The following is a 24,806-nucleotide window of genomic DNA, read 5'->3' as shown; positions in this document are numbered from 1 at the left end:
CAGATATTGCCACATGTATAAGAACTGACACAATGTTCCGACACAACAAACGGTTGTCTTCCATATTGCTTCATGTATTGTTAGCCCATCTGACAAGATTAATGCCCTGTAAGAAATGACTTCCTGAGTTGTTGCTGTTTATTGTGTAATTCTTTGCACAATTAGTCCCTGCACGTCAAGACCAAATGTTATGTATTGGAAATTCAGTGGTTTAGTTGGGAATAACTTCTACTCCAACTAAGCAGATCATATATTGTGTATATGTATCTCTAATTCATATGTATATGTATATATATATATATATATATATATATATATATATATATATATATATATATATATATATATATATATATATATTTATATACATATATTTAGATTTATTTTATGGGATTTATATAGGGAAAGAGTATGGGATTTATGTATTGGGAGATAATAAACAATACGCTTTCCATGGTGTCCAAAACTACCTTTAGGTAATTGGTGCAACCCCAGAATTTTACCCCAAAATGTAACCGGCTAGTTCCCCTGATTTTTAGGGATAACACACTTGTACTTTGTGAAAGGTCTGATGGAATTAAAGGCTCTAGAGATAGACGTATACATTTTAGTTTTAGAATAATTTTTTTAATGGCGCTTCATCCTTAGGGTCTGATTTATTAAGGAGAGCAAAGCAAAAAAAGGAGTAAATTTGCTCTTGGATAAACCATGTTACAATGCAAGGGGTGCAAATTTGTTTATTATTTTGCATATAAGTTAAATTCATCTAGCACACAAACAATTGATAGCTTTATTTTTACACTGAAATTTAAAGTTGATCTAGGACATTCCATAGGCCAATTATAAATCTTCCCCCACATTTTTAATTTACCTCCCCCTCCAATGCAACATGGTTTTGCCAAGTTGCAAATTTACTCCTTTACTTTGCTATCCTTAATGAATCAGGTCCTTAGCGTGCAAGTAAAAGGGGATTTTTCTTTTCTTCTAAACTTTTGTATTCGGGAGAAGGGCTGCATGGCAGGACAGTGGAAACTCCTGGGAGTAAGTTTATTAAGCTGCGGGTTTGAAGAAGTGGAGATGTTGCCTATAGCAACCAGATTCTAGCTGTCATTTTGTAGAATGTACCAAATAAATGCTAGCTAGAATCTGATTGGTTGCTATAGGCAACATCTCCACTTTTTCAGCTTGATAAATTTACCTATTGGTATCCCTACACTAATAGATAACACGAAATTTGATCTACTAATGATGAGCTACGGGGTGGAGCAGGATCTGTCCTTTCCTCCTCCAATGTGGTCACCCGGTGATTTTACAAAGGTATAAGGTTTCCGTTTCGCAGAAGGTTCCAAAATTTTCCTCTTGCCCAGGAACCAAATGAAGATATCCCCAGATACACAGCTGGAACCAGGAGCTCCCACTGACAATCTGGTTTCAGCGCTAAGTGCTCTTATACAAGGGCAGCCCAGGCTTCATCGCTACGACACTAGAAGACTGTAACCAACTATCAATGTACTAGGGCTCAAATTCTGCTCTGTACTTTAATATTGGGATGAGCTGGGGGGTTCCAGAGGTACAGGGTGGAATGTGCATAGAAATTAAGTACAGCTTCAAATCACAACAGGACATTTCACAGCATTATATTCATTGGGAGAGTTACATTCTTCTAATAAAGCTATTGTATTCAATACAATAACTGGCCCCCGACGGGCCAGTCTGACCCTGATTGTATGTCTCAGGTAGATGATAATGTGGTTGATTTTTCATACAAGAGAAATTTCCTAAGTCGCTGTACATTGGTTATCAGTGGATTTAAAACTTTTTCAGTTGAAGGCACCCTTAAGGTCTCCATAATTTTTTCAAGGCACCCGTAAGCCAAAATAATTACCAAGTAGTCCCCAGCCTTGCTTACCACTGGCCCTGACCGAGGCACCCCTGTGAGATCTCCGAGGCCCCCCAGGGAGCCTATGCGCACAGTTTGGGAACCACTGGGGTACTTCATACATAGTACATACAGAGTGCTACATTTAATACTCTTGATCTGTTTCAAGTATTTCATATTTGTTTACAACACAGTGGCGCACGCAGGGGGGGGGGGTTTCTGAGTCTCCAGAAACCCCCCCCCTGTGCTAACTAAGTGGCCACTGTCCTATACAGCAGCCGCGGCACTGTCAACAGCACCGTCACGGACGCTTCTTAGACAGCGCCGCGGCTGCTGTATAGGACAGCGCTGCCGAAACGGAGCTGCTGCGCATGCGCGTGTGCATGCGCAGCAGCTCTCGCGCGGGTTTTTTTTGGGGGTTTTTTTTTTGGGGGTCCACGACAATCCTCCGTGGGCCACTGTAACAGTTAACAAGAAAACATTTTGCATTATTTTTTTATTTATTTTTTATTCATACAGTGTTTATTTTATATAAAAAGTATTGTGTAAACTCAGAGAAGAAAATATTAAGCTCACCCTGGAACAGGAAGTGCTTCAGACTACGAATAAAAAGGTAAAAAGTGGGGGGGAGGGGGGGGAGTAAAGAACAGAACGGTGAAGCAACTAATTAGGTTTACATAGAAAATGTTACATCTTGTATGTGAAGTTATATAACATATTGCAATGCTGTCACACGCCATCAAACATTATAAAGTCCTGCTTATAATCCTATACATAGGATCTATTATTCTGTGACTTCATGTTTAACTGCGATCTTCATCTCGGTCTTCTTCAGCGAGTAGTATTGTCCTCTCCACCCGGACCACGTCATGCCGCTGGCATACTGATCGGTGGTGCCATTTAGGTATAAACCGTTGAGGTTGCAGCTGTGACAATTTTTGTACCAAGAGCCTCCTTTAAATATCATCGCACAGTTACCTGAATATGTATCTCTGTCATTATCATAAGTGGAGAAATTCATCCCATTCTGAGTTACTAGAGAGTTTCCTGATAAAGCAGAAAGATGTTTGCTTACTATTCAGATGGATGAGATGAACGTTTATTCGTTGTTTGGTTTACCTTTATGTTCTCATGTTCTGGTGACCTATGTGATGTATTTACTTTTATATATCGGGGTTTAGAAATTTGTAAATATGTACAGAGAAGAACAAACTGATTTGCCAAGTTTAACGGATTCATAGGAAGTATGAAAACTAGGCGGGTGTGCTATATGATCTAATACCCCAGAGTATCCCATCTTTATTCCACAGAAATAAAAACTAAAGAACTGGATTTGGCTGTTTTAGTCACTTACGAACAGGTTTGGCTGGATCCCCCTCCTGAAATCCATCAATGTGCAGTTTATATGCATCCTCGTCGGGAGAGATTGCCAGCGGTGAAAGGGAGAAGGTATTATAAACCACATGACGTTTATCATTCTCAAAATCCTCCAGGTTGATCTGTAGACGATATGACCTCTTTTGGGTGAGAAGGTGAATGTTCTTCAAGCCTGGAGAATATAGATAGGGGAGTTTTTATATAAATCTAATCAGCAATAAGACAGGGGTCCAAATTCTCGGAGATGTGTAAAAGGAAATAATTACCCAACCAATATTCTCCATCTGCTCGTCCAAATCCTGACCTATATTCTTCCCAGACGCGATAGAAGCTCACGCTGCCATCAAACCTCTTCTGAAACACCTGGAGATTATAAATCACTAAAGCTCAATAGAGGTCTAAAGAGGAGCATTGTTCTCTGTGTTCATACACTTCAAATTGATCCAATAGAACCAACAACTCTTGTCTGACTGAGTTCAACTTGCTATCATACAGTTATACATTGCAGTAATTCAGTATATTCCCCTTTGTGTCTAATGCTATAAAGAGTGACTGTTAAGTAACCTTATACCATGTTATTACTTCGTATAACCTTATACCGTGTTATTACTGTGTATAACCTTATACCATGTGAATGGTGGGTGGGACTCTGAATAACCAGATCTGGATCGCTGGCTCTGGGGTCTCCTGCCAATAGGATACCCTAAAAATAACCGGTTTAATTGCCATAATTTAATTGCTTTTACGCCCCACAAATCTTAATATGTATTATATTACTGGCAGCTTTATCCTGCTCTCTGTGGGTCACTTACCGTCCATGGTCCATCCTTAGAGGTCATGTCACAGTACACAGGTATCGCAGCAGAGAGCTCTCCCCCGGGGTATATCAGATACACCCCATCTGAGGTCAGACCCTGGGCATACACATCCGAGCAGTCGTGGGGGTGACAGGTACTGATACAGCCAATGACTGGAAGGAGAAGGGACCACATGAGCTAAGTCTTCTTTTACACCAATACTTGTTTTGAAGTTAATATAATTGGAATATACAGTAGATAGTGCTGCAAATAGTCATCATCACTGTGCATAGTGTCACCAGCCCTACAGGATCCGCAAGTTATATGTCTCCTAAAAAGGGTGTTTGCTAATGTGTCCACATTAAGGGTGTCACGATTACATGAGCACAGTGGCCTAGTGGTTAGCACTTCTGCCTCACAGCACTGGGGTCATGAGTTCGATTCACGACCATGGCCTTATCTGTGAGGAGTTTGTACGTTCTCCCCGTGTTTGCATGGGTTTCCTCCAGGTGCTCCGGTTTCCTCCCACACTCCAAAAACATACTGGTAGGTTAATTGGCTGCTATCAAAATTGACCCTAGTCTCTTCCTCTCCGTCTTTCTGTCTGTGTGTCTATATTAGGGAATTTAGACTGTAAGCTCCAATGGGGCAGGGACTGATGTGAGTGAGTTCTCTGTACAGCGCTGCGGAATTAGTGGCGCTATATAAATAAATAAATGATGATGATGATGATGATGATGAACACGTCTTTACTGTACTCAGCCTATGCTCTCCAGCCCCTGCCCGTCCCTGTACTGCCTCTCAGGCATAAGGAGACATATGTGAATATATGGAAATTTGTATATATAGACACATATAAAGAAATGATGACTACGGGTTCCATGAAAATGAAAATAAATGTGACCAGAACGAGGGGTTTATCATTTCCCACAGTTAGAGAGAAGCAGGAAAGATAGAAAGGGAAGACTGTGTTTTCCCAGCGAGAACAGTGACTCCCATTATCTCACTTACTATTAGCTTGGTTCCCGGGCACCAGGTCCGCAGCCTGATGACCCCTCTCCAGACACAGGGACAGGGTGAGGAGGGCGAGATATGTCCACATCTTATAACTGAGGATGAAATGTTTAGATCAGAAGTCGGCAATCTGTGTTTCTCCAACTGTTGTGGAACTGCAACTCCCAGTGTGCCCTGCCAGCTATTGAATGGTATTTACACGATGACTAGAGTAACATAAGCCTGGCTTACAATACTGTTTTCTGGCAATTCACATTTCCCTCTGGAGAACACAGTCACAGAACAATCATTATCACCATGTGGAAAGGGTTACATTTTTCAACATTCTTTTCGATCCCCAAACGTTGCTTTATAAATCCTCCAATATTGGCTGTCTTGTTTATAAATTGTAATTTGTAGGTCTATGTCAGAGGTCATTACTAGAGATGCACAAAATCTTTGAAGCAGTTTGAAACTGAAGTTTGATGGTTCGACAGCCCCAGACGTGTGCTCTGTACAACATTATCTAACAGGGGTTTTGTTTTTTTAAATGTTTTACTGTTTCAAAGATTCGAGAAATTCTGTCGAATTTTAGAACCCATTCACCAAGAGGGGTTCAAGTGTCTCTAGTTATTACCCTTAACACATTTTCATTACCATTTTACAAAACTGATATTTGTTGAGAAAATATGAAAAAAACCAGCCCCTGGTCACAGCTCTTGGAGGCATTAAAAAACAAAGCATTTGAGGAGATATTGCATCCAAGATTTCCGAAAAGTGTGAGGACATTATAAACCTAAATAAATAAACCGTGTTCTTGTGTGATGTTACACCTGGGATTTCTGCCAAGTGCCATTTCAAACTTACAGGAAGCTGCACACAAACACACAGAGCGACACAAGATTTTGTACACTATAACTCTTTCAGTCAAACTTAAAAACTTAACCTTAAACATTCCAGTGGTGATAATAATACAGTGTAGTGAAAATAAGTTTAGTTCTTTAATTCCTTGAGCAGGTTTTACTTGTATAAAGCAAATTGCCCATATTTAAGGGTCATGAAAGAACCTTTTGAATCTACTATCACCCTTTGCAGCGTACCTGAGATTTGATGCCTTCTGGTTCCAGATATGCCTTGATGAAAATATATATGAGCGCTTGTGCTTTTTATACCGTATGTGTTCACGTGTCACAATCTGCTGTAGATGTGCCAATAACGGACTGACCAAACACAATGGTACATATCCCCATTCTGTGTCCTGAAGACGTTTGTGTGCTGTTTCTTGTGACACCCACAGACACTTTCTAAGGAGGACAGAGCAGCAATTAATTTTTTGATTGTCTTTGTTCATTGGGTAAAATAATAGTTGAATTTTTACATATAACATTTCAAGAATTTCTTTGTAATATCTGGTAAGGTTGTTGGGTATTTAACTGTGGAGAAGCATGCTAATCTGTTTCATGTGACTTATTTTCAGTTTCAACTCAATTTTTTCAATTATGATTATTATGTAATATAAATGGAAATAATATAATGTATGAATCAGCCTTTGCTATATACTTGTATTCTTGGAGCACACATCATACAGTACGTGATTATAGCATTCAAACTAGGCAGTTGCTGGTGTCTGACTTTATGAAGTCTTACACCAACAACGAGTCAGAATACTAAGGCCCTATATGCTGTGAGTGTGAAGGTTTATAGAAAACTCTGATGTTTATTAATTGTCAGTTACTTTATAGAGAATGATGAAGTGTTTGAGGCATGAAACTCACTATCATCCCCCTTATTAAATCATACCACAGAGATTTCCTTACTTGGCCATAACTTCAGACAATATGTCAGGTCCTAGCGGTGGTGAAAACAAAGTAGATCTGAATCTACAATTAATGTCCATGAACTCTTTGAAGGAGATTGAGGATGAGCCTGTTGAGACAGTAGTACACGGATGTGCAGTGGAACTGACAGTCAAATATTGTGCATTCAGAAAGAAATGAGGCAAAAATAGATATAAAAAAGTAATATTAAAACATTTGGTTTAAAAAGCAGAGCGTGTTTTATCCTCCCTCTAATAATGGCTCTATCGATAATTCATGAGGGTGGAATTAGCCAGAGTCAGAGGGCCTGATTCCTGATCAGAAGTAAATCTGTTTGTGTCATACCCAGAAACTGTTGGGCAGTTAGATCCAGTGAAACAGGACTGTCTCACAGCAGGATACTGGAGAGACTTTAAGACCCATAAAAGTCCAGTCTGTGACAGCTGCTGGAAGGTTCTGTATTTTGTGTGACAGGAAAAATGAAGATGAACTTAGGCAGTATAGCGTAAGGCCGTGACGAGGGTATCCCAAAGCAGACATGGCTGACTAAAGTCTTGGGTTTCTCTTAAACGCTCTTAGTTTCAGCCGTATCATTTGCACCAGCTACAGGACAGGTGTAAGTGCTGACTGATAGTGATGATTGACACGGCATCGTCCTTGTATTGAAAACTACACATATGTGTGCCACTAGTTAGCACAGAAAGTGTGCAAGCAAGTAAGATAGACTATAAAAATGCCTTGTTTGTACACTACGCATTAAGAGCATTTTGATTTATGTTATTGAATGCAAAATAAATAAATATGATTAATGACTATAGTGTTAGAAGTTGTTAATTTACGTTATAATATAATTTTTTTGTGACCTTATATTGAAAATACACCTATATTGCAGTCTGTTTTGTCTTTATTGTATTCAAAACAAAACGCATTTTGAGATCTGCTTGGATTTGAACAGTCGGAGATAAGCTCAAGTTCTGTACTCTTTTTTTTAAAATGCAACTTATGTGCAAGTGTGGACATGTATCAGACAAAAGGATGAGAGATAATCTACTTTTAAAAGTTTTACAACATGCGATCAAGAACCCATCCAAACCCGGACTCTTCCTTGATGGTGATGAGTTAATGGCTTTATCCAGTTCTTCACCAGAGAAAAGCTATTCCAACATCTCCTCCATCTCTTTAGTAATCCTAGGAAAGTGTATCTCTTTCAGGTAATCTTTGATGGCTGCAGAGTGTCCGACCAATAATGTGGGAGAGTTATGAGACTCGAGGTTATGCAGGTCTAAATAATAATTATGGAATGTCTTGGTGATGTTTATATCTTTAAAGCATGGGGTGCCGCCTTCATTTTTAACTGAGTGAATATAAATCTGGGTGAGTTGTTTGCGGAGGGATTTAGCAAGGACTCTCTTTGGTTTGTTACCACAGCTGAAAAATGTATTTTTGCATTTCCTGAAGGCCAATTTAGTTTTATAATCTAGTAACTTGTTGAGTGCGTTTCCAGTGGTTCTAGAATATGTGTCAGGTGACAGAGAACGTTTGTGTTTGGGTCTCTAAAGCAGCAATTCAGGAAAGTAAGGACTCCCTTTAAGCTTTGTTTTGTTGTTTGAGGAATGATCCCAGTTTTATACACGTTTCTCTAACAACAGATTGTGATCTTGGAAGTCTCACCATTGTCGTTTAGAGCGATATAGTCATCGAGTGATTGTTCAAGCTGAGATTTGCAACATTGGCCCTGCAACAATTGTTTATTAAGTCGCCACGTCCATTGCATGGTGAGGAGGTGGCCAAAGATAAGGTAAGAGATATGGGGACATGATCCGGACCCACTATTTGCCCTATTTGGGAGTCCAAGAGGAGATCCAAATGTCTATGTTCAATTAAATAATTGTCAATTCTGAAGTAGCAAGCGTGTGTAAAAGTGTAGTATGTATAGTCTCTGCCAGCAGGATGTAGGAGACACCAAACATCTATCAACTGATGTTCATGGAAATTATGCCTGGTTTTCCTAGCCTCTTGCAAAGGTAGCCCAGGTCACCGTCCCATTGCATCTACTTGGGGATCCTTAGCCCAGTTAAAATCTCCACCTACTACAAGGATACCCTGTTTCAGTTTGTCAGTGAAGTCAAGGTAAGTGCTAGGAATGCCGGCTGACCCTGGTTTGCAGCATATAAGTTAACAAAGGTAAAGGGTTGACCAAATAGTTTGCCCTTCACCAAAAACCCTCTGCCCTAACCAATTTTGATCACTGTAGTGTCTGTGAATTGTTCTCTATTGGAGAATAAGATTGCCACTCCTTTAGATCTACCAACAGGGTTATCGTTAAAAAATCCCATAAGGTAGTGACGGCTGCAAAGTGATGGGGCAGAGTGTCTTTTAAAATGTGTTTCTTGAATGAAAGCAATGTGAACTTTTTGAATTTGGAGGGTAATTAACATTCATGGACATCTTTAAGGAACATTAAGTCCCGAACATTAAGACAAGAAGATTGTAACTTATCTATCACGTTACAGGTCTGTTGCCAGACATCAGCGTGATTTGGGCACCTACCATGCGTTGGCATGGTAGGATGATTTGGGCTCCTGGGATGGGGTTCGTCTGGGAAGAGGCAGCAGGAGAGACAATGGGGAACAAAGGGACGGAGAGACAGACAAGAGAAAATAATAGTAAACACAATATAAAACCAGCATTTAGACGTGAACAGTAAATATACAAATCCACTTCAAATGACATTGGGATCGGTGAATTATCTATGAGCTTCTAGAACTAGCGGTATTTAAAACTGGGATAGGGGTAGTGGGGATGACTCAAAACTAAAAGCTAGGGTGGAAAAAATATCAAAATAGAATTAACCGACAATAAACCAAGTTGTTAAATAAATTGTACTACACATTCTCCTTAAGGTTTTGTTTTTATTTTCTTTGATGTATTTGTAAATAATCACAATCAATAGAAATTTCTGTGCATCATAAGAACACTACTTGTGTGCGCTGTATTATATTCAGAGGTAAATGGTCCAATAGAACATCTATAATGTATGAACAATAAAGGATTATCAGGGGGATTAAAGATGCCTATCTGAAAATCTTAGGGAAGGAAGACTTGGAGAACTATCATCTGGAAGATCGTTCATCTTGGAGCAAAAATATAAAGTCACAAAACAAACTCTAGGTTTTCAGTCCGTGACCTTAGGTGATGGATTGATCACCAGACGCTGCAGCTAGATGGGTCCTCCTCCTACCTTTCCAGGCGACTCTCCATTCTTCATCCCTCGGAGGTAGGTAGGGACAACGATGTTGTGTTCCAGTCCGGAATCTGTATTTTCTGAATGTCTAGTGCAGCACAAAATGACTCCAAGGGATAAATGTATCATACCCCGGTTTTGTGAAGTCCCACGAGTTTGGCGTCTTCGCAGCTTAAATTTAAAGCGGCGCTGCCTTGTAAAGGGAAGTTTCCCTTTACAAGGCAGCGCCGCTTTAAATTTAAGCTACAAAGACGCCGAACTCGCAGGACTTCACAAAACCGGGGTATGATACATTTACCCCCAAGTCTTCCAGATTCTTGAGGATGCTCAATGTGCCCTTGTGTAGGACTTTTAGAGGGAAGCCCCATCTAAATTTAAAATTGTGTTTTTCAGTTCATCAGTTAGTTGCTTGAGATTCCTACGCAGCTGTAGAGTGCACCAGGATAAGTCCTGGAAAATATGAATCTGGGTTTCATTAAAGTCAATACTCACTGCTTGCCCTGCTCTTCCCAGAATTTCTCCTTTGACTGTAGAGTAATGGAGTCTGCATATAACATCACGCTGCGTGTATGGTCGTAAATTTCTAAAGGTGTTCCAGTAATTTGAGGAACTGCAAATGGTGATATTTCAAGCAGAAAATGGATGGAAGTTATGTCAATACTGCAATATTTCAGATGGCCACTAGGTGGCGACCATAACAGCCAGCAGGTGGAGAGAATAAACAGCACATGGAGCCTATTGTGTAATCTGTTTAGATTGTTTACAAAAGAGGGACCACAAGATTATGTATTGTTTTTATGTCTTCCTTTGGGTAGCACATTAAAATACATATATTTTTATTTTATTGGATTCATACAGTGAAAGAATATGGGATTTATGTATTGGGAGATAAATAAACAATACACTTTTCCATCAAAACTACCTTTAGGTAATTAGTGCAATCCCAGAATTTTACCCCAAAATGTAACCATCTGCTTCCCCTGATTTTTAGGGATACCAAACTAGTAGTTTCTAAAAGGTCTCATGGAATTAAAGGATCTAAACACAAACTTATACATTTTTGTTTTAGAAGTATTTTTTGTATTGGAACTTCATCCTCAGTGTTGGAGTAAAAAGGGATAGGGCCGGGAGTGGGACACAAATTGGGGTGATGGCTTTTTTTATATAGGTTTGCGCAATGTCACCGAAAATGTCACCGAAAATGGGTGTCATCATTATTTGAAGCTGGGAAGGAACCTAGGTGAGAGGCAATTGGGCAATTTTTTCTTCTAAACTTTTGTATTCAGGAAGAGGGCTGCGTGTCAGGACAATGGAACCTCCTGATATCCGAACATCAATAGATAGCACATAGTAGTGATCTATTAATGTGGAGCTGGATCTGTTCTCCTGCAACGTGGCCGCCACCAACCTTTAGGAAGTCGAGGTGATATTATGATGCTATCAAGTTTCCATGGTAGCTCCAATGTAGAATTCCCATTTTGCCGAAGGTTCCAAAATGTTCATATTACCCGGGAACCAAATGAAGATATCCCCAGATACACAGCTGGAACCAGGAGCCCTCACTTATACAAGGACAGCCTAGGCTTCATCGCTATGACACTAGAAGTCTGTAGCCCACTATCAATGTACTCATACTAGGCCTCATATTCTGCTCTGTACTTTAATATTGGGGGAACTGGGAGGGGGGGGGGGGGTCCAGAGGTACAGGGTGGTATGTCCATATAAATTAAGTACAGCTTCAGTTCACAACGGGACACTAAAAGGGCATCTCACAACATTATACCCATTGGGTGGGCAACATTCTTCTAAGAAAGATATTATGGGCCTGAGTCATAAGGCAGCATCCTGAGTGCATCGTGCAGTTGTTCTCAATGGCACATAAATCAGCTCTGCGTCCCCCCGGAGTCAGCAAGGAGCGGATCTCACAATACATGTGGTGATGACTATAGGTGTAGGGTCACTCTGCTGTACTAGACCAGACACTGCAGGATGCATACAATACGTATGTGGAATATGATATCTCAAAAGAACGCACAGAAAAAACAAATATTAATCAATTAATGTTACCTGCCAATAATATAGTCATGTATGATTAGAAATGGAAATTGTATAAAAAAAATTCTTTGAATATTTCTTTTTTTCAGTTAAAAAACATTAGGGTTAGGTGGTCCTTGATGTCTACTGTACATAAAATACATTGTTACAGTTTCGCTTGATTGCAGACACATGTTATAGCTGCTTACGCTACTGACCCAGCACTTAGACTAGACCCTCAGCTGGTGCAAGAGATACGGCAGAAAAACAAGGAACTTTCACACATGCAGAGCTTCATTCTGTGGTGGCTGCATTCGGCCACATTGTGCATCCAGTACGGGCACACGCCCCTTCCCCGCCCCCATTCACTCCCCAAAATCGCAGACCGCCATAACTGTTATTTGCGTTGGAATAGGCAGCGGACTTGCTTTTGCTGACGGCCGAGTGTCCTCGCTCTGGGCACGCGCAGAAGGCAACATTAGGTGTTACGCACTAAAAACACAGATACGTTCCTTAATGACTCAGGCCCTGTATGTCTGATCATAATGTGGTTGAGCTTTCCTACAAATGAAATTACCCAGGTTGTGGTACATTGATTAATTCCTAAATATCGCAGACTACTACATTTAATACTTTCAATGTTTATTTTATATTTGTTTAACAGTTAATAAGTAAACATTTTGCTTTATGTTTGCACTGTATTTATTTATGTAGTGATTATTTTACTATCATATGTAAAAAGTATTGTGTAAGCTCAGAAAAGGAAATATTGATATCACCCTGGGACAGGAAGTGTTTCAGATTACAAATAGAGAGGTAAAAGTGGGTGTGTGTGTGGGGGGGGGGGGGGGGGTGGGGAGGGGGGGGACAGAAGGGTGAAGCGACTGATAATCACAAATTGGTTTACATCAAAAAATGTTACATCAATCATGCATGTGAGGTTATATAGTACATTGCAATATTGTCACATGCCATCAAACTTATAATCCTGTTCGTAGGATCTATTACTCTGTAGCTTCATGTTTAACTGCAATCTTCATCTCAGTCTTCTTCAGCGAGTAGTATTGTCCTCTAAAACCATCCCACGTCATGCCGCTGGCATATTGCTTGGTGGTGCCATTCAGGTATAAACCGTTGAGGTTGCATCTGTGACAATTTTCGTACCAAGAGCCTCCTTTAAATGTGGCGGCACAGTTACCTGAATATTTATCTCTGTCATTATCATAAGTGGAGAACTTCATCCCATTCTGAGTTACTAGAGAGTTTCCTGATAGAACAAATATATGATTAGCTATTAATCAGATGGATTGTATAAACGTTTATTCATTGTTCTGTTTACTTTTATGTACTCAGTTTCCTGGTGACCTATGTGATGTATTTACTTTTATACATAGGGATTTAATATGTAAATAAGTAGACAGAAGAACAAACTGATTGATGAGTTTTACCAATTCATAGGAGGTATGAAAACTAGGCGAGTGTGCTATATGACCTAATACCCCAGAGTATCCCATCTTTATTCCACAGAAATAAAAACTAAGGACCTGTATTTGGCTGTTTTAGTCACTTACGAACAGGTTTGGCTGGATCCCCCTCCTGAAATCCATCAATGTGCAGTATATATCCATCCTCGTCGGGAGAGATTGCCAGCGGTGAAAGAGAGAAGGTATTATAAACCACATAACGTTTATCATTCTCAAAATCCTCCAGGTTGATCTGCAGACGATATGACCTCTTTTGGGTGAGAAGGTGAATGTTCTTCAAGCCTGGAGAATATAGATAGGGGAGTTTTTATATAAATCTAATGAGCAATGAGACAGGAGTCCAAATTCTCAGAGACGTGTAAAAGAAAATAATTACCCAACCAATATTCTCCATCTGCTCGTCCAAATCCAGACTTATAGTCTTCCCAAACGCGATAGAAGCTCACGCTGCCATCAAACCTCTTCTGAAACACCTGGAGATTGGAAAATACACCACTAAAGCTCAGAGCAAAAGAGAATAGTTGTTCTCTGTGTGCAAACACATTGAATGGATGACCTAGCGCCAACATCCAGTGTTTTATTAAGATCCAGAAATTCTGATTGCTGTGAAGGCAGCACATTATCAAGTAGATATATATATATATATATATATATTATATATATATATATGTATATAGTATCCAGGTGCTTGGCACTCATAAATAACATGTGTACATTACCCCGTTGCCTTCCCCGGTACTTCACTTGTATGGATAGCGCATTTAATAGATTCCAGGTGAGGCGGCACTCAAGGATTTAAGACAAATTGTAGTTTGTATCACGAGGGTGTATTTAATCCATTCCAACGTTTCAGTATAGTACTTTCCTCACCTGGAATCTATATTTATCTATATATGTCAATTTAGTAGAAAAGATGCCCACACTATTTCTGAAATAATGTGAACTGCTGCACATTTTGCCCAGATAAAAAAAGCAAAGTGACCCACCCTAAATTGGTTAAAATACTAAATAATTATATGTACCCCCTGTCACCGTGTATGAAATTAGTGGGGTGCATGGGTAGGTAACGCCTCTCCTCCACTGCACTCTTCTGTCGCCCTGGCTACCTCTGGGTGTAGTCATTAGTGACAGGAGCACAGGCAGGTGTTACAGCAACATCACTTGTGTGCTTGCTCTCTGCTCCCAGCAGGATCTTCCTGGGGTCACTCACTCAGATGCTGTGTAATACCATTATATTCTGAGGTATTACAATATGGTCCCCCTGACTCATCTCTCCTCTCTATCATACAGTTATATTCTGAGGTATTGTGATATATTACGTTGACTGCGTATAATATTATGCAGAGTGACTGGTAGGAGGAATTGTGTAGAATATTGTACAGAGTTTGTGAAGGACTGTGTATAATCTTATAAAGAGTGACTGTTAGGGGCGACTGTGTATAATCTTATACCGTGTGAATGGTAGGAGCCTCTGTGTGGGTCACTTACAGTCCATGGTCCGTCCTTAGTGGTCATGTCACAGTACACAGGTATCGCAGCAGAGAGATCTCCCCCGGGGTATATCAGATACACCCCATCTGAGGTCAGACCCTGGGCATACACATCCGAGCAGTCGTGGGGGTGACAGGTACTGATACAGCCAATGACTGGAAGGAGAAGGCACCACATGAGTTAAGTCTTCTTTTACGCCAATACTTGTTTTGATGTTAATATAATTGATATATACAGTAGATAGTGCTGCAAATAGTCATCATCACTGTGCATAGTGTCACCAGCCCTACAGGACATGTCCTAAAAATTGTGTTTGCTGATGTGTCCGTGTATTATTGTGTTGTAATTACATGAACACGTCTGTCCCGTCCCTGTACTGCCTCTCAGACATAAGGGGACGCATGTGAACATGTGGAAATATGTATTTATGGACACATTTTTGGTGTCCTATAAGGAAATGGTGATGACTATGGGCACAATGAAAATGAAAATAAATGTGACCAGAACAAGGGGTTTATTGTTTCACACATTTAGAGCCAAGCAGCAGAGATAGAAAGGAAAGTCTGTGTTTTCCCTGGAACAGTGTCCATCATTATCTCACTTACTATTAGCTTGGTTCCCGGGCACCATGTCCGCAGCTTGATGACCCCTCTCCAGACACAGGGACAGGGTGAGGAGGGCGAGATAAATCCACATCTTATAACTGAGGATGAAATGTTTAGATCAGGGTTCGGCAATCTGTGGTTCGCCAACTGTTGTTGAACTACAAATCCCATCATGTCCTACCAACCATTGACTTGTATGTCCATGATGGCTTGAGAAGCACAAGCCAATTGTTGAAATTTAGCTCAAACACTGTTGAATAGGCTGGAACATTATCAAACAAGCTTTTTCCCCAAAAAAAAGCTTGACCATTTCACAAATTTGAGACATTCAGTCGAGTTTTAGAACTGATTCATCAACACCAGTTCAAGTGACTCTAGTCAATAACCATGACACATTTTCTTTACCAATTTAAAATAAACAGCCCCTGATCACAGCACTTAGAGGCTTAATAACTGAAGCATTGGATGAGATATTGAACTCAAGACTTTCTAGTGTGAAGTGTGAGGGGCTTATAAATATTAAAATGAACCGCACTCTCGTGTGATGTTACACCTGCCAAATCCCACCTCATACTTGCAGAAAGCTGCAGACAAACACACAGAGCAACAGACAGTTTGTACGCTACAACTCTTTCCGTCACACTCAACAACATAACATTATACACTCTAGTGGGGAAAATAGAGTGAGATAAAAACAAGTTGAATTCTTAAACCCTTGATGTTTTACTGCTATAAATCAAATTGCCCATGTTTAAGGGTCATGAAACAACCTTTAAATCTACTATCACCCTTTGCAGAGTACCTGATACTTGATGCCTTCTGGTGTCAGATATGCCGTAATGAAAAAAATACATGTACACCTGTGCTATATATACCGTGCGGGTTCACATGTCACAATCTGCTGAAGATGTGCCAATAACAACCAAGCACAATGATGTACTGTCATCCCTCATCTGTGTACGTGTCCTGTAGATGTTTATCACAATTCCATGTAGTTTGAGAAACAAAGTGGTTTTATTAGGCAGAGATACACGGAACCAATTGGTGCAGACAATAGTAAACAGCCACTCAGTTCATAGGAACTACAGAGTTAAACAGCAGAAATAGCAGTTATACTCTGATAATACAATGAGGAACAGATGCAGAGAAAAGCTAGATTTAGTCCATAGGAGCAGCAGATTCCAAGGTATAAAGTGTAAACTGCAGCACAGGTAACAGGTTAAGTGCTGGTACAGGATGGCAGGATTGCCAGATAAAGCAGTGGAGCTGAGGATCTTTGTTACCAGCCAGGATCCACGTTTATTGGCCAGTTTTCCTAAAGATGCTCTTTGGAAAGTAGGCATTCTGGAAGAGAGGTTGGTGGGTACTGTCAGGCGCCATCCCTACACTCACCATCAGTGCCAGGGACGAACGCCTTACTCTGTTGGCATCATGGTCCGTTGTTAGACAGCTGGACGCTGAACTCTCTCCTCAGGATTGCCGTGCGCATGTGTGTCCGTCTCGAGCCCTCATTTCCTAGCAACAGGACTCTTCTCTCTACTTCCTGTCTGCAGTCAGTTGTTCGGACTGTCTCGTTCACTGCCACCAATCAGGGATAGGGTACCTCTATTTAAACCTGCCTCTGACACTAGGTAGACGCCAGAGTATCCAGGTCTTCCTATGCTCCAGCGTTCCAGCCTGTCTCCCTGTTCTCTGACTGGCCTCCTGTGTACCGACTCGGCTATCCCTGGTTCTGCTTCTGGATCTCCCTTCGGCCTGATTGCTCCCACTGTTTCTGACCTTTGGCTTGCTGACTCCAAATTGCATTACCCCTTGATACCATGTTTGCCAGTACGGTTTGACCTCTGTCTGCACGACCACGTCTGTTCACCATCCACTCCGCTGATAGCTAACTTGGAGGGCTGCGACCTGCACGTCCCTTGCAGCAAACTCCAAACCTCTTTGCGGGGGTCCCTGGTGAAGACCGTGGGCGTGTTTAGACTCCGCGCCTGCTAGCAGTGCAAATATCAGCAAGAGTCTCTGTGACTCGTGACACAGGAGAGGTGATCTGCAGGCACAGGTAGCATGGAGGTTCCAGTAAACTGGGAAGCTTGGCAGTGTATAGTAAGGATGGATATAATGCCTGTTGTGGCCTGTGTGGAGATGGTGCTGGAGAGCAACTCAGTGCATGGGAAGGTATAGAATTAAGATCAAGCTGTAAGTCTTGCTGATGAAACACAGGTAAGTCCAATGGAGCAGATAGAAGGCACGAAGAACCTGAGGCTGGGAAGTGGTAACACAGACAATAGGGACAGTCAAACACCACTGAAATGTTTGGTCCAGGCAGTGATATACATAGTCAATGTCATAAGCAATAAGGTCAATCCAGGCAGCAATCAGGGGTGTTCAGGTCACATGCAGAGGTCAAAACCAAGTATCAGAATGGAGCAGAATATTCACAGGGTTTACAGACAAACAACAGCAGCAAGGACAATCAATGAACTGCAAAGATTGCAGGGAAAGGCAGTCTATAAATGACCAGCCACAGGAGATTGGAATCCAGGGGGTAAATGTATCAAGGTGCGATTTTCTTGGGAGAGTTGAAACTCGCTGATGTATAAAGCAGAGATTTCATGTAAAATCGCCAGTGATGTGTTTCTGTCAAACTCGCTATTTCCAAAATTAATAGAGATCAAAGTCCTGACTGTTTACCACTCTAGCTATAGAAGCAGGGGAGAGCTGGCAAATTTCAGCCCAGGGGGCAAGATTCAACTCAGCAGCCTATTTTAAGGGAAACAAAATGCAGGTGGCCCAGCCCAAGTTAGCCCACTAAGGGACCGGCCCGGGCCGCCCCTGTATGCAAGTTCAAATGTATGAAGCTGCGGTTAAGCAAATTCTCCTGAGTTTGCTTCAAAAATCGCCAGATACTAATCACGCTGCCAGATGCTTTCTGCCCAGATGTTTGTCCAACAGTTCATTGGAATCTTTGTCAGATCATCAATCAGTCCTTGAGGAGAGATGTCCTCTGGAAAACCACAGATTCCTAAATTATTCCCTTGTCCCCTGTTGTCCAAGTCATCCAATCAAGACTAAATTTCCTTCATTTCTGTCATATGTGGGTTTGTGGATTCCTGTAGTTTGGAGTACAGTTCGTCAATCACGTCTTTGTTTTTTTCCAACGAGGAGACTCTGTCCCACACCTGCGTCAAATCGCTTGCAAAGAATCGATTTGAGATTTAATGGCTGAATACAGTCTATTTTCCAGGGACTGAAAGTCACGTTTCGTGGGAAGAGACTACAGATAGTGTAGAATTTCCCCATATTCCCTGTGTTCCGGTGGGGTAGAGGGAAAAGCAAAATCTATAACCTCCTGTAGAACCTCTAGCTCCCAAGACTGGCTTTGTGAAGCCATGGGGTAATCTCTAGTAGTGTTAGAAGATTTTGGGGTGAACAGGAATTGTTGAATACCAGACTGAGAATTAGTGTCTTTAGTTTTCTCTACTTGCTTTTTGGAAGATGCTTTTTTGTCCTTCCCCATCTAAAGCAGTACAAAGATGCAAATATCACTGAAGGGTGTGCATAGAACATTAGCATGAAGAGAAACACACAATACTTGAGCCGACTCAAGCCCCTATCCCCATTGGGGGGGGGGGGGGGGGACTATCGGTATTACACAGGCATATTTCAATATAGAAAATTTCTCCGGCATCTCCTTCAAAGGATGTAATATGGAAAAACTTTCTAGCAAATCAGACATGAGCAAAACCAGAGAATGGAAGCAAATTTGTAAAGGTGTTCCAGTAATTTGAGGAATTGCAAATGGTGATATTTCAAGCAGTCAATGGATGGACATTATATCAATACTGCAATATAGCAAATGGCCACTAGACCCTGTCCTCTGGAACTTATTGTGTAATCTTTTTTATTAAACAAAAGACTTTATACAACTGAGGGAGAGCAATACAAAGATGAAAGCATTTGAAAACATCATAGTCCATCATTCAATAATTAAAAATGCAAACCGCAAAAGACAAACATTAAATGAAGAACAGAGAGGAAAGGGAAAAAAGAGGGACAGGAAAGAGAGAGGGGGTAGGATGGATTCCTCAGGGTATCACAGAAGCCCCGCAAGAGTAGAAACATCTAATGCAGATCCACAAGAGACCCCAAAAAGACCCTAAGAAGTGTCCAGCAAGCCCCAGAAGTATCCAGCTGCTGTGTCCAGAGACTATATTCACAGTCCTTGAGGGAACGGTAAGACGGAGATTCCTTAAATTCAAGCCAGCGAAGCCACATCGCCGTATATTCAGTAAGTTTGTTTTGGCTAGACATGGTAAAGTCATCCATGAGCCTATAGTGGTCTATCCATGGTCTATCTGTGTAAACCATTTCCGCCTGCCAGGGAGAGCAGGGAGCCGCCAAATGGACTAGGATGACTACAATGGCTGCATTATTCAGATGCCGGAGTAGTGATTATTTATATTGCGAGATGGCAACATCTGGGAGGTTAAATAACCAAACGTCTGTGCCACCAGCAGGTGGGCAGCCCACCATTTCCTACCATTATCACCTTACGCAAGTATGGTGCTATTGTAGGGCACGACCACCAGATGTCTAGGGGAGATCCCGAGCCCAACCCGCATCTCCATCGGGAGCTAACTTATTGAATGTTGACTGTGACACTGATGTAGACTGATGGAAGAGTCTCGGGAATGACAACTAGGACTGGCTCTGTCACTACCTCTGCTCGTCACCCGGGCACACTCAAATAATAGGGCAAACAGTCATCAGTATTTGTAACACGTGAAGGCAGAACATGCTTGAAATGTAAAGCAAATATATATAATAGAATTTTGGGCGCTACATGTCGCTGTTCGGTAGATTCTTCCTACTTTAGTCACACAGCCGAAATGAAAATCATAAAATCAACCATATAGATCTCCAAACAGGGAATAATTACTTGCAATTACGTCCAATAATCCGCACAAACACTTTCGAACAAATAAGCACCTAAATGAAATCTTTATGTGCGTCAGACTGAAGGAGATATGGTAATAGTAGTGCCTCTACTGTATCGACTCAGATGTCATCTTAACGCTATACCAGTAGATTGTCCTTCACTGGTGAAAACAAGATGTACATCAGCAAGTTCCTGACACTTATCCACAATCTCCCATATATGAATGAAGGATCAGTAGATGCCTACACATAGAGAAGATAATGACCCAGGTCAGGATCTGTAGGTTCCTTGTCTAGAACTGCTCCAAAATTCTTTTTCAGTAATAAAAAACATGGGCCAGAGATTGATACATATGGTTATGTGAAAGTCCTGTGCGATATCAATACAACTTAGCTGACGCATTTCTCCGCCTGTATTGGATAGCAGTGGTTTCCTCAGAGGGATAGTAAGAACCCTCTCTCTCACTTTGTCTTTTAAACTGAAATCCACCAATCAAGGGAGGGGAGAAGAGTCCAAATATTTTAATAAAAAAACTATAACAATTTATAACAAACAGATTGAGACTATAATCGGTCAGAAGTCCTTGCGTCAAGTATGTGGCCACAGGTATAAAATGGATATTTTTAGTTGAACATTATAATCATTAATAAACTTCAGCGACAGCAAAATTTAAAGAATCAGGTAGATCCGCAAATCAAATTTCAGGATGCCCAGTATGTAACCTAAAAATTATATCATAAGGGATTACTAATAATAGTAATGTCTGAAGCATATAAACACAAAATGGACCAATCAAGATGCTCTGGTCACGAAGGGGGGAGTATAAATAGAACTGATGATTCAGACTCCAATCTCTTTGCCCTTGAGAATGTCCACACACGGACGAAACACATTGGTTTACGCCCACTTCCACGTATTGAACCTGGACGTTACAGACAGCGCGTGTGTACCATAGTGGAACAGGGGCAAACGTAGGATTTGTAGACAGGGGTTTCCATGCCACGCCCCCAGTGGGCGTGGCATGCTTAGTGCGTGGCTATAATTTTAGACGGTGCTTGGCTGCTCTCCAACTCTTCCTATCCCCATCATATACACGGGCAATGCTGAGTGCACTACTGTTAGGGGCACACAGCTCTCCCTTTTCGAGCAGAGCCGTGTGAGTGGGACATACCTGCCAACTGTCCCTACAATCAGGACAAAGTCCTGAGTGTGTCAGAACAGTTGACAGACTGTACTGCTCTCTCCTACCTGTTCTTGCTGCTTTAATACTTGTTGGAGAGAGATGGCTGTGAACAGTGCAGACAGAATAGATCTGCACACAATCTGCAAAGTGGCTCGTACCGAGGCAGGGTCCAGCCACATCAAGCATACAGTACCCCCGGAGTGAGGGGGTTTCCAGGCACTAGGAACCCCCCCCCCCTTTGTTTGCCTACGTGGAACGTACGTGATACACGTCTCCCCTCTCCATACGCTGACAGCTTGGATTGCACTGAATGCATCCTGCGTACCCAGTTCATTAACGATGAGTATCAGTAACAGCAAGTATTAGTCAATTCATCTTGTTGCCAGTAACATTTAAAACGTTAGTTTGGATCATCGAGGCCGGTTAACATTTTTCTGTGGACAGATACGCGCTAGCACTTGTTTATGTGCATATTTTGGATGAATTTCTGCTGGACTTCGTCATACCCACTTACTGGCTATCTCTCAAGTTATACAGTAGCTGAGAGCACAGACTTCTAAGCTGGACCCATAGTAGTTTGGCCTCCAGATCGGCTACAGACAATATGTGTGGTGTAGTTTGTATTTTTTAATCAAATATTCATGTAGTTCAAGTCTATTGCTATTATATGAGTTTGTATGTTGCTGCTTGCTTAATTTATGCTGTTTTTGAGGTTATTGCGATTTAATTATTTATGATATTTATTAGCTCAATCTTGCAATTAATTTCTGATATTTATTAGGTCTTGTAATTATTTAGTATTGGAAATCTTGGGATCTGTTGATTTTACTAAATTATACTAATAAATACTGTTTTATTATACAACATAGATATCCTCTTAATCCGTTAGGTTTAGGGCAATTACACACAACTATTCTCCTTATCTCTCATAACCATATAGGAATATATACCAACAATATAAACATAATATAATTACGCCATAAAAACTAGCCAATGAGCGCATAACTAAAAGTTTATTTTCTAGATCCGCATAGTGAGCCAGACCACTACATGGAGAGGCACTTATCAGATCCTATGTGCTTATAGTTCATGGGCATTAAAAAGGTCCCATAGATGCAGAGAGGAGGGGATTTCGTAGCTAAAATTTCCAAGGAAGAGACAAAATGAATTTTCAATCTCAACACTCCAGCACCCAACGGTCTAAACAATTACCTCAATCTAGGCACCTTTCTGTATGTTTGACATTTACTTTCCTTAATAGGCTTATAGACGCACCAAATCTAGTATGTGACATGACTACTCCCACCACTGGTGAATGGGTCTTGCAGGAAAGACCAAAGCGCCCCCCACTCTCTTTATACATGACAGTGAAATATCTAGATGAGTTAAAGTAACTAGCTCGCATACTTCTATTTCCTCTATCTAATAAGCATGCAGTACTAAGTGCACTATAGTCTATTGTCTGTCTATTATAACTTATACTAAAGGTCAACATGTACTCATTCCAAGAATATTTTTATAATATATATATATATATATGTTTATATCCAACATATGTACACTGTATACTACCTACATTGAATATTGATGTATTCTTAAATTTCAGTCTATTCTCTATACTGGATATTGACCACAGCTCATTACTTCTACAGAATTAAAATCTTTGTATGTTGGTCAGTGACACCTGCTGGTGGAACTGGATACTACATCCCTGATACTGAACTGTACTGGATGACATTTGTAACATATATACACACCAAATCAAAGTCACATTGACTGTCCAAACTAATTACCTTAGATTCTAAGCTATTGTTCCACAATGGGACCGCACACTCTTCTACAGAAAACTTGGGAACAGACTTTAAAAACTCAAACTATTAATTACATCCTTGTTTTATATACAGAAACTCATCTTATTGCCTGCACTGTGTGGAGAACATCTCCTTTCCTCAAGTATATAAGTAGATGACATGTACCCAGCTGTCCAGGGGAACACAAAGAAGTGACACAGAAGAGATAGATTGATAGAACATTGAAAGGAACACACAAGAACAACGTTTCCACAACTTTATTTGCTTTGTGTTTAAAAAAGAAGTGAAGATAATAAGATACCTATGTTAACCTGCAATTAATATGCAGGAGGTCTGAGGAATCACACCTTGAGATTTTCCTGAAGAAAACCACTTAGGGTGAAACGCGTTGAAAGGAGAAAAGGGATCTGTCATATAGCTGATTACTTTTACCCAGCTAATGTTTTGGCTAGCCTGATTCCTTTTACATATTCTGTTATGTTCCTTATATCAAAGAAATTACCTCTCTGTACCCTCTACATTTTGGCAACTTAAACTTGTTTGTCACTTCCTAAATTTTTTTACTACTTAATTATTTAGCCCCATTGGTCTATACCCACAGTGATACTTAGTTAAAATAATAAATAAAAGTGTCTTATTTGTTCTTTTGTGTAAAATATCAGCAATCAGCTGTGCTTGGTGTCTAAGACTCCAATCAGTACTCAGTCAGTATCTTTGTTGCCCATAATCACCTTCTGTGATGACATTGTCCAGCACATTTTTTTGTAAACAAGATTGTACATATAGACTAAGTCCTCCTCCTTTCCTTCATTTTTTTGTCCTCCATAAACATGGTACAGTCTTCCATAATCACTGCCCAGCCATAGGTCTCATCTTGATACCATATATTTTTTTACCACTCTTATTATTAACTACCTTCTTATGTCCTCTACTTACCTCACCCTAAATTCCCACTCGCTAAACCCTGTTCTTTGGCTGTGTTATCTTGCCCACTGTTTTGATCTTCAACCTCCACCCCAGCAATTTATTTAAAATCTCCTTCTTACGCCAGTGTCTCAGCCAATTATTACCCTCCCTAAGCTCTCTATGTTTAGTACGTGACACAGGTAGGTAGTGTATCAGAAAATATTACCTTGGATGTCTTTGACTTAA

At 40.7% G+C, this 24,806-nt stretch overlaps 2 protein-coding genes across 3 annotated transcripts; both read right to left on the bottom strand.

Annotated features, from left to right (window-relative positions):
* Positions 1-2,370: 2,370 nt before the first annotated feature.
* On the bottom strand, positions 2,371-6,329 carry LOC142097191 (microfibril-associated glycoprotein 4-like). The gene is made up of 6 exons (XM_075178832.1): positions 6,147-6,329; positions 5,065-5,162; positions 4,069-4,226; positions 3,523-3,619; positions 3,234-3,428; positions 2,371-2,926 (listed from the first exon to the last, which is right to left on the bottom strand). Exons 2-6 carry the CDS (start codon positions 5,153-5,155, stop codon positions 2,664-2,666), a joined length of 804 nt encoding a protein of 267 aa, XP_075034933.1. The 5' UTR covers positions 5,156-5,162; positions 6,147-6,329; the 3' UTR covers positions 2,371-2,663.
* On the bottom strand, positions 3,594-16,617 carry LOC142097190 (microfibril-associated glycoprotein 4-like). 2 transcript variants are annotated; one of them, XM_075178831.1, is made up of 7 exons: positions 16,524-16,617; positions 15,722-15,819; positions 15,114-15,271; positions 14,002-14,098; positions 13,713-13,907; positions 13,110-13,408; positions 3,594-3,610 (listed from the first exon to the last, which is right to left on the bottom strand). In XM_075178831.1, exons 2-6 carry the CDS (start codon positions 15,810-15,812, stop codon positions 13,146-13,148), a joined length of 804 nt encoding a protein of 267 aa, XP_075034932.1. In that variant the 5' UTR covers positions 15,813-15,819; positions 16,524-16,617; the 3' UTR covers positions 3,594-3,610; positions 13,110-13,145. The 2 variants fall into 2 exon arrangements, with proteins under 2 accessions (XP_075034932.1, XP_075034931.1); XM_075178830.1 differs by lacking the exon at positions 3,594-3,610 and having other exon boundaries at positions 12,767-13,408.
* Between the last annotated feature and the right edge of the window lie 8,189 nt (positions 16,618-24,806).

The sequence above is a fragment of the Mixophyes fleayi genome, chromosome 7, assembly GCF_038048845.1.
Source record: "Mixophyes fleayi isolate aMixFle1 chromosome 7, aMixFle1.hap1, whole genome shotgun sequence".
Lineage (NCBI taxonomy): Eukaryota > Metazoa > Chordata > Amphibia > Anura > Limnodynastidae > Mixophyes > Mixophyes fleayi.
This window is presented reverse-complemented; position numbering and strand designations above follow the sequence as displayed.

Coding starts and splice junctions, on each gene's coding strand:
- LOC142097190 (XM_075178831.1), bottom strand. CDS start 15,812: ATGTGGATTTATCTCGCCCTCCTCACCCTGTCCCTGTGTCTGGAGAGG. Junction 15,272..15,721: donor GCCCGGGAACCAAGCTAATA/GTAAGTGAGATA, acceptor TTCTCCTTCCAG/TCATTGGCTGTATCAGTACC. Junction 13,908..14,001: donor AGATGGAGAATATTGGTTGG/GTAATTATTTTC, acceptor TATATTCTCCAG/GCTTGAAGAACATTCACCTT.
- LOC142097191 (XM_075178832.1), bottom strand. CDS start 5,155: ATGTGGACATATCTCGCCCTCCTCACCCTGTCCCTGTGTCTGGAGAGG. Junction 3,429..3,522: donor AGATGGAGAATATTGGTTGG/GTAATTATTTCC, acceptor TATATTCTCCAG/GCTTGAAGAACATTCACCTT. Junction 2,927..3,233: donor GGATCCAGCCAAACCTGTTC/GTAAGTGACTAA, acceptor CTGCTTTATCAG/GAAACTCTCTAGTAACTCAG.